The sequence below is a fragment of the Stegodyphus dumicola genome, chromosome 6 (genome assembly GCF_044657685.1).
Source record: "Stegodyphus dumicola isolate Sdum_Otavi_A_Nest chromosome 6, ASM4465768v1".
NCBI classification, from domain to species: domain Eukaryota; kingdom Metazoa; phylum Arthropoda; class Arachnida; order Araneae; family Eresidae; genus Stegodyphus; species Stegodyphus dumicola.
The window spans coordinates 8,332,856-8,345,693 of record NC_140773.1 but is presented as its reverse complement, the minus strand read 5'-3'; the positions used below and the strand labels follow the sequence as shown (position 1 = coordinate 8,345,693).

General features: G+C 32.7%; 1 protein-coding gene across 3 annotated transcripts in view; it reads right to left on the bottom strand.

Moving 5' to 3' along the window:
• The window catches only part of LOC118180844 (immunomodulatory peroxidase-like), a 109,173-nt gene that overhangs the window by 2,931 nt on the left and 93,404 nt on the right, over window positions 1–12,838 (bottom strand). For all 3 annotated transcript variants that reach the window (XM_035349900.2, XM_035349897.2, XM_035349898.2), the window contains exons 14-16: window positions 12,089–12,291; window positions 11,035–11,204; window positions 2,709–2,814 (exon numbers count right to left, since the gene is read on the bottom strand). In XM_035349900.2, coding sequence (XP_035205791.1) covers window positions 2,709–2,814; window positions 11,035–11,204; window positions 12,089–12,291 — 479 coding nt within the window. The remainder of the gene's footprint in view (window positions 1–2,708; window positions 2,815–11,034; window positions 11,205–12,088; window positions 12,292–12,838) is intronic.

The window sequence follows — 12,838 nt, the reverse complement described above, 5'->3', positions numbered from 1 at the left end:
TTCGTCACGTTTCCATCTTGCGCGCATGATATTTTAAAAATGACTAATGGTACATACTTGAAATTCGATGGAATTCTTTATATGGACACTATTTTCTAACTAAACGAAAAGTCTGATGAATATTTAAAAATTTAAAAAATTTATGCAAGAAAATATTACAGATTTTTTTAATAAAATACATTTTATGAACTCAACTCCAAATAAAATAAAAATTTAACATGAAATTTTTAGAAATTTTGGTTCACAGTAGTTTCCAAATGTTATAAAAGCTTTATATTAAATATGGAATTTAATTATGCACTAGAATGTTTTAAACTGTGCACGCAAGGTGGAAACATGACGAAACAATTTGTCACAAAGCGGATTAAATTATAAACGTATTTGTGGCAACACAAACTTTCTGATTATTTTTTTCAGAAAGCAACTATATTATGTACTCAGCTGTAAAAAGTTGGAAGTAATTGCTTTTAAAATAAATAAGTTATCCCAATTCTTGCAACAGTCACATATTTGAAGATCTTATGAGTTTTAAGGTGTATGAGTCCTCTTAAAGTAAGAATTGTGAAGTTTCACTTGATATGGTAAATGTTCATTAGTTGGAAACCCTAACAAGATTCAAGCGATTGAATTATCGCTATGTCTGATAAAAAAAAATCGATAAAGTCGTAAGAAGGTTAAAATAACATTTTTATTTAACCATAATTTTGAATACCAAAGCACTTTCTTGTATTACTACAATAAAAGCCACAACTCGTGATAATATAGCTGAATAGAACTGTCAAATACTAATAATGGAAATTAAAATAATCATAAATGATTATATTTATTGATTACAAAGGAGGTAAGAGCTAAAAGTATTGAAAATGTAAAATGAAAAAGAAATTCTCTTCATTAGTGTGTGTTATACGTAATTTCGGAATCGAAAATATGAATTTGTTTTCTGACACAATCGTGAATGTCTTTTCAGGTCGCGGAATAATTAAATTGTGACATTTCCTTTGAATTTCACTATTACATAAAAGTTTGTTTTTGCACCTTTCCACCACCATGTCTCGTTGTGTTGTTCGATATATCCAAATATTTAAGCATATTTTATTAACAAGTGGTGCAGTTTAGAAAGAGAAAGAATCGTATTGCCGGAATTAGTTAAGGCTGGTGAGTTAGCTGTATTTTAAATCAGATTGTCTGACCTAGCTGTTTTGACCATGACTAAGCACGTTGGTACTGTATTCAGTTGCATTGTAAGTTCAAACCATTTGCTAAAAGACGAAAAAACTAAGATTTTGTTTCGAGTTATTTTAATTTGGAATTCACAGGTATTGAAGTAAAATAAATTTCAGATTTTCTTTTCTTGTCAGCTCTTTGCTTTCCCAATTGGTTTAAGCTAAAGGGCATAAACACGCCCCATCTTTAAGTTATTCTCGTGCCTCACCTTTAAGAAGTTAACATTTGAGGAATGAGTGTTTGCTACAGGTATTTAATTAGTTAGAAAAAGCTCTTCAAGCGTTATAATCTTCATATATATAAGCGGCTAAAGCGTGTGTCGCCGATAGTTTATTGTTGCCACTCGGAAAAATGAGCGCGCAAATTAAAGTTTCCGCAGATTTTAATTAATATCTCGACCGATCGTACGAAGATGAGAACGGTATCGGTGGATTCGTGGATTCGGAGAATTTTTTGGAATCCCAGGATACGCGTCTCGAATTTCAACTCTGTGCCGTTACGAAGATATTCGAGAAAAAAGAATTTGGCACGTAGCCAAATTCCTCTAATGGGAAAACCCAAGAAAGAAAGTGAAAAAGTAGGGGAAAATTAGTTTTTAATTAATATTTCGGCTAATTAAGGTCCCACGAAGACGCAAAAGGTCAAAATGGCGGGCCACGGACCTGAGGAATCCAAACGTTGTGCTTCGCAAAGCCCGGGAGCCAGCCGTTTCGGAGGAGATGATGTTACTTCACACCATATATATATATATATGTATGCGACTTAAGTGTCTGTTTGTCGTCGATAGTTTATTGGTTGCTTCCGAAACTGTACTAGCCAATGGGGTGAAGTTGCACGGCACAGGGTTGCCGTTTCAATTGAGACGTAGACAATTTCCTGTATAACTTGCCTTTGCTGACCATCCATAAGTCTCAGGGCCAAACGCTTAAGCGCGTTGGCATTTTTTTACCTGAGCCTGCATTTGGACACGGTCAACTTTATGTTGCCTGTTCAGGAATTCGTGAAAGAAAGGACGTAAAATTAAAAATAATGGATGGTCCTCTGCAAGGCGAGCTTAAAAATGATGGAAAGATCTACACAAGAAATGTTAAGAGATCTTTGAAATGTGAATTAATATTTCATTATTTAAATCACCTTTATTGACTGAGATAGTGGTGGGCTGTTAAGAAATGTACCGCCAGTGGTTTCCTTCATTGTACTTTACTTTAAGCAATTAAGCAAGTAGAAGGGGAAACCCCGTGGGCAATAAGCAAAGGGACGTCCTCGCTGCCTGCCCTGGGTAATTCAGTTTAAATTAGCAGACATCTTTGCACAAATCATTTTAATTACAATTTATAATATCTAGAACAGCGGTCATTTCGTATGACCGCCGGGCTTTCTAGTATATAATAATGGAATTACAATTTATATTTTCAGTCCTTTTTGAAAACTATAGAATACTTACCTAAAGGAATAGAATACCTATCTTTCTATAGAATACTTACCTATCGGAAGTCACAAGGAATGGAAACTTCTGAATTGTCATCAGTGCATCTGATGTATCACAAAGTACTCTAGCAAAACTGGTTTTGTAAATTTCTTTCAGTTGCTCTAGGGATAAAGTTTACGCGTAAAAAATTAATGTTTTCATCATAATACATAATTAACAAAGCTAGCTATCTACATCTAAATCTATATTTATATCAATATGTAAGATAAAAACTTACAAATATAAATTACAATTCTAATTAGCAACAGTCCCTTAATTCCTGATATGAATTTGGGTAGTTTCCCTCTCTATCCTAAGAATGTTAATAACTTTTTCTGGACTGCGTCATTTCTATATTAATCCTATCACATAATTTTCACGTAATGATGATGTCATAGCTAATTCTGGACTTAAATCGAAAACTTTATCTTCTTAATCCACCGTACTGTGTAACTGCGCACTTTGCTTCTACCTCTGCCCTCGCTAAGACAGTGCCTCGCTGCTTTATTTCTATTGTAACGATATCAAAATTGTAATTGTTGAAAGACAAAGTTAGCATGTCAGTTTATTTGCGGTCGAAAATTGTTTATTGAGATAAAAAGAAGATTTAATCTGCCTCTGCGCAATCGTCAATAATTGAAATGTGATCGCATTTCACCTCTTTCGTTTATAAAACTTCTATGGAGGAGAGAGAGATTTATTTTCTTTCAAGAATGGAAAGAAGAAATAATCGAATAAAACAGGAGATGTACAGCGATATTAAAAAATTAAAATTAGTATTAGTAAATTTTACATGCTATTTATCTTAAGGGGGCTCATACACCTTAAACCCTTCATGATCTTCGAATATGTGACTGTTGCAAGAATTGGGATATTTTATTTATTTTAAAAGCAATTACTTCCAACATTTTACAGCTGAATACATAATATAGCTGCTTTGGAAACTAGTAACCAGAAAGTTTGTGTTGCCTCAAATATTTTTGTAATTTAATCCGCTTTGTGATAAAATATTTCGCCATGTTTCCACCTTGCGCGCATGATATTTTAAAAATGGGTAATGATACATACTTGAAATTGGATGGAATTCTTTATATGGGTATTATTTTCTAACTGAACCAAAAATCTGATGAATATTTTAATATTAAAAAATTTTATGGACGAAAACATTACAGATTTTTTTAATAAAATGCATTTTATAAACTCAACTCCAAATAAAATAAAAGTTTAACCTAATATTTTTAGAATTTTAGGTTTACAGTCGTTTCCAAATGTTATAAAAGCTATATATTAAATATGGAATTTAAATATGCAAAATAATGTTTTGAACTGTGCGCGCAAGGTGGAAACATGACGAAAAATTTTGTCACAAAGCGGATTAAATTATAAAAATATTTGCGACAACACAAAACTTCTGATTCCTATTTCAGAAAGCAGCTATATTATGTAGTCAGCTGTAAAAGGTTGGAAGCAATTGCTTTTAAAATAAATGACTTATCTCAATTCTGGCACAAGTCACATATTCAAAGATCTTATGGGTTTTAAGGCGTATGAGTCCCCTTAAGTATATATATATATATATATTGTACGAAATACAATGCAAAATGCAATGAATGTACAATATACATATATGATGCAATGAAATATATATATTAAATGCAATGTCTGTGTTATATTGCTCATGCCATACATATGCAATCTTAAAAATTTTAATAGCAATTTAGAAAACATTAGCAAACCCAAATGAGTGTCAATTTTTGATAAATTGTTATTAAAGTTTTAAAAAAATTACATACGCATGGTCTTATTTTCTTTGCCTTGAAATGATCTTTGCAAGTCCTTTATTTTTCTATGTTTTATGCTTTAGAACTGCTCTGCTTCCTCTTTGCTTTCTTTCCTCCCACGGTATTTCGTAAGACAATTCTTTCCCCTTTCTTGTTTCGGTCCGCGATGTTTTCGCCTGTAACACACAACTTTTAAACTTTTAATTAAGTTATTAGACCAAAGGCGCGTTAATCCAGAAAGGCTGTTAGCGTCGAAATGGCATTTTGCGCTGAATCCCTAAAAGCGTTTTATCACTTTTCAAATTGTGGCCACTAAATATTATCTCTCTGTATTATATTTAAAAAATTAAATAATGAAGAATCTGCATAAATGTATGCATGTTTCTCGCATAGTGAAAAAGCAACGGTACCTAGAGCCATCAAATTTTGAGTAACACCGTTCTCCACCTGAATACGAGCACCTGAAAGACCACATTTGTAATTTGTAAAATATTTTATTGTCTATTCCATAAACGTTTAACAGCTTTTTCATTAACAAATTCAACGACTTCAAAGCGAGCAATGGCAACACTGAACAGAAGAAAAATATATTTTTATCTCCATCGCGCGAGACTATCTATTCGAAGTTCCAAAGATATGCTGTTCCTAATTATTTTTAGCACAAATGCACTCGAAATGTATATGTTTATGTAAATGAAAGAACACCCTTTTGGTCATAATGTAAAATCTGAAAGCTTTCAGATCTTTTCTTTTAATGACTTCGAAATTTAAAAATGAAAAAAAAAAAATTGTGTTATTCAGTAATTCTGGTCTCAGGAGTTTTCCGAACTGTCGATTCCTTGACAAGAAATCGGTCGGCAAAATGTGTGGGGGGGGGCTGTGATGCAGGCTTCGGAAATGCGTAAGAGGAAAAGAATAAAGGTCTGTTTTCGCTTTCCATACATGTACGTAGTGCACACAGTGAAATTCTTTTCTCTTTCCCTAGTAAGAACTTGGCCATGGGGCGGTCTGCTTGAAATGGCGTTTCGATAAAGACTTCTTTTGGCGTTCTGTGTGGCCTGAAGCGAACGATTGTTTATGTCTAGGCAACAACCTTTTTACAATAAGCCTTGACTCGAATTTAGGCACCATTCGTTGTTATGACGTGACTTTTTTGATTTTTTTCTCCCGTGAAGAGGATGGTACCCTAGCTGGGAGAAGGTCGTCGCAGACTGCGATTCACAAATTAATTTGAAATGAAAGCATGCTTGCATCGGTCGTTACTGTATGATTAATAATAAAGCCAGGATTTAAAAGTGGGGAGATTTGGTTGAAAGGGGCGCTCAGAGAGTTTTGCTTCAGCTGTTCGTGCTTGAATTGGATGCCGAGTTAGCAAAAATGAAAAAAAAAAGGAATAGATTTTGTTGAAGGTGGACGGAGAGGTTTTCTTCAACTACTAATTTTGAGTTGAATGCTGAGCGAAACTGGAGGCTAGGAGGTGAAAAAATGTTGGATTTCGTTAAAGGAGACAGGGCTTTCATCAGGCTTGGCTGTATTTGATTATCTTGGTACTGGTTTCATGCTGATGAAAAGTTAACTGAAAAATTGCAGAAACGCACGCTTATCCTGAGACGGAGAAAGAACTCGTTTTTCAATATCTAGAAAAAAAAAGGCCATAACAATGAAGAAGAGAAAGCAAAGTAGTGCGATGAGCACCCTCGAGCATATATGAGATAGAATAAAACTTTCTAAGCAGTCTCGAACTCGAGGAAGATGACCAGCGGTATGAAATGGATACGTGTGTGATGTAGCATAGACACCAGAAATAATAAAACATCTGGAGAAGAAGATGCGACGAGCTATGCGATGTTCTCGGGGGGTGTTCCAGTTGCCGAAGCTTAAAAAGACAGTTACGAACTGATAAACATATCGGCTTCTATTTTCCAGCGTACAATAAAGAGACTGTTACTAACTGATATTTAACGTAAGAGAGAAAGCGGCTCCACTCTACGAACAGTATCAAACTGTGTTATGTACTATGAGTGACTGCGTTTGGGACAGGTTTCATGTGTCCAAACATTTGCAGTCTGTATCTTGGAACGTTATCGCACTGCATCGCTAAATTTGTTTTGTTTCTTGACCATGAGGATGATCAAGAAATTATATTATGTAAATCTGAATTTCATTTGAATGGTAAATATTTATTCAGGAGTTTAGGATAAAGCTTTTATTTGTATGTTTATTATGACTTTGATGTGTTATTGGGGAACTTCAGAAAATATATTTAACCCAAAAAATGAATGGTTTTTTTAGCTAAGATATGTGTTTATTTAGGAACAGATCCAGTTAAAGAATTGTAAACATAAATATGTAAATGAGTAAATTAATTGCCGTTATATTTGTACTAAATTGTTAGATTGTTCTTTTGTGTAATGTTTCTCTTAGTTGGAAGAATAAACGTACCACTCCGTTTTATCAAATATTCTGATACATATTTATATCAATTAACATTATTCATATATTTTTGCGCCAATTAAATCCCCTCAACAACTGTGACGCGATATCTCCACCATTACATTTATTTTATCCATTATTAGCTTATGCTACAAAATTTTAAAAATCATCTTTAAGTCACTCGACGAATGATTTCGCTACTTCTACTGTTCTTTCGATGAGGGGTAGGGCATTAAGCCAGGCACTTTGGTATCTATCACCGTTTTACTGCAGAACGTCTGATAATGTTGACACTATTCAAACTTGTCTCTCTATTTGCTAACGTTAACGTCAATTGCCAGTTTGTCAACGTCTGTTGCATTCGTGGCTTCTCATCTAAGGGAGAAAAAGATGACAACGACCATTCTTCATATTGTTAGTTACCCAGATAAATTGGGCGAGGTAATAATAAGTTATTAAACTATTTTAAGAATATTATTACACTTTATATAATAAACATTTCACATAATTGAGAAGATTCGATTCCGCGTACGAGAATATAAAATTATGATGCGTAGACCATGGAAGATCTGGTACCATCTTTTGTTTCAAAGGAAGACTACAAAAACGCGACTACATAGCACTTCTGAATGTAACACGACATAAGAGAGCTGAAAAATCGTTGCACTCTTCATATGCTTTCTTGAAGTAGAAAAAGCCCACCAGCGGCCGAGCGGTAAAGTCGCTGAACACTGGTAGTTCCGTCCGAGGTTCGAATCCCGTCGAACGGGCTGGCTGCATGGGTGGTTTCGTGATTTTCCCCATGTGTAACGTGTATACGAGCCAGTTTACCTTAGAAAGGCCTCCACGAAGGCATCCCTCCCCTTAGGCAGATAGCCCTAGTGTGCTTTGCCATAATTAAATAATTAAATACACCACACCTTGAAGTAGAAAAATATTGATCTTTAATTTCTGTCTTAGCTATTGAATGACTTGGTCAGGCTTTTTCTCTAAGAATTACGTATCATTAAATCATTTCCGTAAATTGAACATGATGCTGGATACTATGTTCTAGTGCGCTTTCCAGAAAATTCCAGAAAGGATTCAGCATGATTTAATTGGCAATAATAAATGAAGGCGTTATCTTTGTTGTTGCGAAGCTAAGTTTCTCTGGATTGGCAACAAATCCACTATTCTGCTGTTTCAAATGTAAACAATCAATGGCCGCCGTAAAAAAAGGCTTAGCGGCACTTAAACAACTTTAAAATTGTTGATAATTCTAAAACTATTGCACACAGATTTATTAAAGGCATAAAAACCTTAACCGGAAGATAAAAACAACATAATTCAATCATTTTTAAAGCAAAAAATGTACAATTTACAAATATATAATAGTGTCCTGTGTCTAGTCTCTCGACGATTCTTCATTTCATTACAAACTCCAAACGGTGTTGATTGCCCATTTCACCTTTCTTCTGAATTTCACAGAATGTTGCAAAAGACCACAACAAAATCACTAAGTGGGTATACGAATGAAGAGCTAAAAGTGCCTCTTCTGTTTTTAACGACACTTTCCCTAAATATGCCTCCCAGACGTGCATGTATGTTTCCACATTAAAAATTCATGTTGTTTTGCTTGGAAGCATAATTTGTAATTTTCAATGAATTATCTTGCTGAAAATTGCCAAAATATACAAATTCTCTGTATGTTGAACAACAAAGTTTTTAGCGTTTGAATTTTTGGAATTTCAAATTTAACTCAAATAAACCAATTATTTTGCGTGCAATTTGAGAAAAGCGTTTTTACCTATCGGGTTTCATACACTCTATTTTAATTTTTTAAAGTTTTTTTTTAAATTTCTATATATAGTTAAATTAAACTTAAAGCGTCTAAAGTTATTATTAAATTGGAATAAAAACAAGGCAAGTCCTCTATAACAAAATCATTGCAACCGTGCATAAGAGGTATAACACAATATCAAAACTAATCCAATTAAAGAAAGAATTCATGGTAGAACAATCTCGAAAAATAAAAATGCGAAAGGGAAAATAATATACAATCAAAAATTAATCTCCTTTCATTGAAACTCCAGTTCAGAACTCATCAGGGAAGAAGGAATCAAAGCTTCATAAAAGTCGATTACTGTGTTTCGAAAATATGTTTCGTTTTTCTGGACCATTTGAGATCAAAAACCGTAAAACGATTTCATCAAATTTTTATTAAAGACTTCATATAAAACCGAAAGCTCGAATCTCAAATGTACTAGAACTTTCTCTACACATTTCCGAAACACTTCGGAAAAAGAGTAAAACATAATATTGTGCAAAAATAACAATTAGAAAACCATTGAATTTTACATTATGTACATTGAAATTCAAAAACAAAATTGGTCAAAAACCAATATATGCTAATCTGAAATTTAAAAGCAAGTACAAGTAGAGTCATTTAAACAAAACTAAAAATTTGGGAGATCCCTGATTATGGAAACTAAACGTTTAATACCAAGAAAATGAAAAAATACATATAGAGATTTCTATAAGTAAAAAAGTCAAATCTGAGCCTTAAGTAGTCGAAAACTGAAAATCTATTTAAAACAACAATTGAAAAACACGAACTTACTCAAATCTTAACACCATGGCCTTCTATGCGTAATCTAACTGAATTCTAAAGAGCACCAAACTAGTCACATATAGTTAACTTATATATACAGATCTTCTACGTATAACTATTCATTAAAAATCTGATGTGTACACCACATGACTTCCTTGTACGGAATATTAAATTATACGCATTTTGTCTTGCATTTCATTTAAATTTATTGGATTGAATTAAATCTACTTCGTAGACAGCGCATAAACTGCATTCTTTAAAATTCACTCTAGTATTTGTTTAACATAGCGACACTCTGGCGGTAGATTGACATAACAGTATTATATTTCGTTCATATTATAACTCATAATGCACAAAATTTATATCATTTAAAGAATAGAATTATCTAATAGTTGCCACATGTTCTATTTAAATACTATAATAAAGCTAGAACGATGTATAAAAGAAATTAAGCAAACAAAACAAAAAAAAACAGTTTTACACAGACGATTGAGTATTTTTCATTCAATTAATTCAGTTCTGACTTCGCGAGAAGGAAAAATACATAAAAGTCAAAATATCTATATTAAAAATTACGAAGTAAATCTTAAACACTTATTTCCTCGAAAAAATTCCAGAAAGGATTCAGCATGATTTAATTGGCAATAATAAATGAAGGCGTTATCTTTGTTGTTGCGAAGCTAAGTTTCTCTAGATTGGCAACAAATCCACTAGTCTGCTGTTTCAAATGTAAACAATCAATGGCCGCAGTAAAAAAAAAAGGCTTAGCGGCACTTAAACAACTTTAAATTTGTTGATAATTCTAAAACTATTGCACACAGATTTACTAAAGGCATAAAAACCTTAACCGGAAGATAAAAACAACATAATTCAAGCATTTTTAAAGCAAAATAATGTACAATTTACAAACATATAAGAGTAAAGAAACTGAGATCACTGAGCCGGGTAACAGAGTGGATATATATATATAAATATTTATATACGTTTGGTGCGGCCGATTGCAACCAAAATACGAGGTGCACATCTACATATTATAGCAGTCGTATATACAAAATTTCAACGTTCTGAGGCTACTCGATTTTGAGTTATGCGAGATACGTATTTACGTACGTACATACGTTCGTACAGACGCCACGAAAAATTCTCTTCAGAATTCATTTTAAAGCAGTTTTATAATTTTTTGGAGGAAACGAGTCTTTTATTCTGTCCTTACGTACAGATATCACGCAAAAACATCGTCTAATTGCATTCGATAGTGGTCAAAATGGATATTTTCGTTGAAATATGCTGCCTGAAATTTTTCGCGATTACAATAGTTCCTTTTTACTTCGTACAAGGAAGCAAAGAGAAATAAACAAAACTATTGTTTCTGTTTATGTTAAACAATAATAGTAATTATATGAATGAATAATATTTACAAATTTTGCTTTAATTTCTTCAAGCTTATTTAAACTTTATGTGACAGTACTACATGCCTGGCCTCCACTATGTTCAGAACTTACATATTAAGTTAAAATAAAGATAAGCTTACAGCTAACCTTTCGTAAATGATCCAGCTTGTTTCTGATTTTCGAACCAGAAGCGGTCTCCTCTTCGAAGGTTCTGGAATTGCTTGCTAATGAGACAAAGATAAGTAGGGCCAAGTAATGATCCCTTCTCATGATGTTCTCCTAATGCCCCAGGAATGAGATCGATGTCCTCAACAGACCTGAATGTTAAACATACCATTTTTACAATTTAAATATCACCAGAATACTATCACAAAATTTATTGGATAAATTAGAATGCTAAAAATCTTAAAACTGAGAGCAATTTTTAGTATATTCTATATAAAGAATATTGTATATCACAGTAATTTAGCTAGCAAACGTATTATATTTATTGAATATATGACATCCATATATCTCTCTCATTTTTGAAATTTCAAAATAAATCACAACTTAAATTATTTGATAAATTTTGAATTTACTATTTAAATACATCGTATGGCTATAAATTTGTGTCAAATATTTCCCTCTTAAATATTATTTAGACCTAAATTAAATATACTTTGCAATGTATTATAGTAATGTAATGATAATTATCTTAAACTAGAAGGACAAAAATTATTCATAGAATATGTTATAAGCAATATGACAGAATGTCAAACCACTGACACTATATAGTAAAGGGAAAATGAAAGAGAAGCAATTTATAAGTCATATTCCGATTTAATATCAATAATATAAAAGGCAGGATTATATCTCATTCGACTCTTGAAAGAATTTACTTATAAAGCTTCAGTCTTTAGTACTGATAGCATTGCATAGAACCAACATATTCGTTCTCGCATTTGAAATTAAAAATAAGCTTTTATTATATTACTGGAAGGAAATTTTAAGGAGGGAAAAGTTCGGCTATTTGAATTATATTTTACTGACAACAAAATGCCATGAGATATAACTAGTTGTTTACATACATTTGATGTCGTAAATTTGTGCGCATGCTCTAAACAAATGTTCTCACATAAAACATGATTGTATGGTCAGTTAAGAATATAAATTTGTAAAAAGTTTGAAAATATAGAATTTTTACCCTATACGCTTCACTTACATGTACATTTCTCTCAGGTCATCAACTCGATTCTTAGTCATAATTTCATAAAGATCTTCCCATGTGTTTACCTCTGATAAACCACAATATTTGCGCCATTTTGTATAAGAAGGTAAACCGTGATCTCTTCCTCTCTGAATCGACATTGCAGTTAAATCATGACCATGATTCTCAAAGTAATGCTGTAACAATCTTCCTCGAACCTGGAAATAATGAATATGTTTATACAAGTAATAGATATTATTATCAACAAATTGCCGTTGCTCCGCAACCTTGTGAAATCAAAATTCATTTTATTTTATCATCGCTAATATATGTGAAATTACTATTTTATATCTACAATGTTATGCTTCCAAAAAAAAGGGGGGATAACCCGAAGCAGGTCGTTCGACGCCGACGGTTCGACGCCAAAGTTTCGACACCGGGGTAGTTCCACACCGTACGTTTCGACGCAGGGGTAGTTCGAGGGCATAATTTTTTTTCGTATTTTTATTTATTTTTAGAATAAATATGAAGTAATATAAATAAGTAATATGACTGATTTTTATTTATTGAATTAGCGATTGTTTGCATGCATATTTGAAATAAATATATGTGTGAAAGTGTTCTAGATTTTTGTTTGTGTTCCAGATTAGGGAGAAGCCCCCTCGCCAAGGCCTTCGGACATGTGGGAGGTTTTTTTCTTTTTTTTTTTAAATTTATTTATTTCACAAAACAGCATCAAAAAGGCAAAATACACAAATGGTAAAT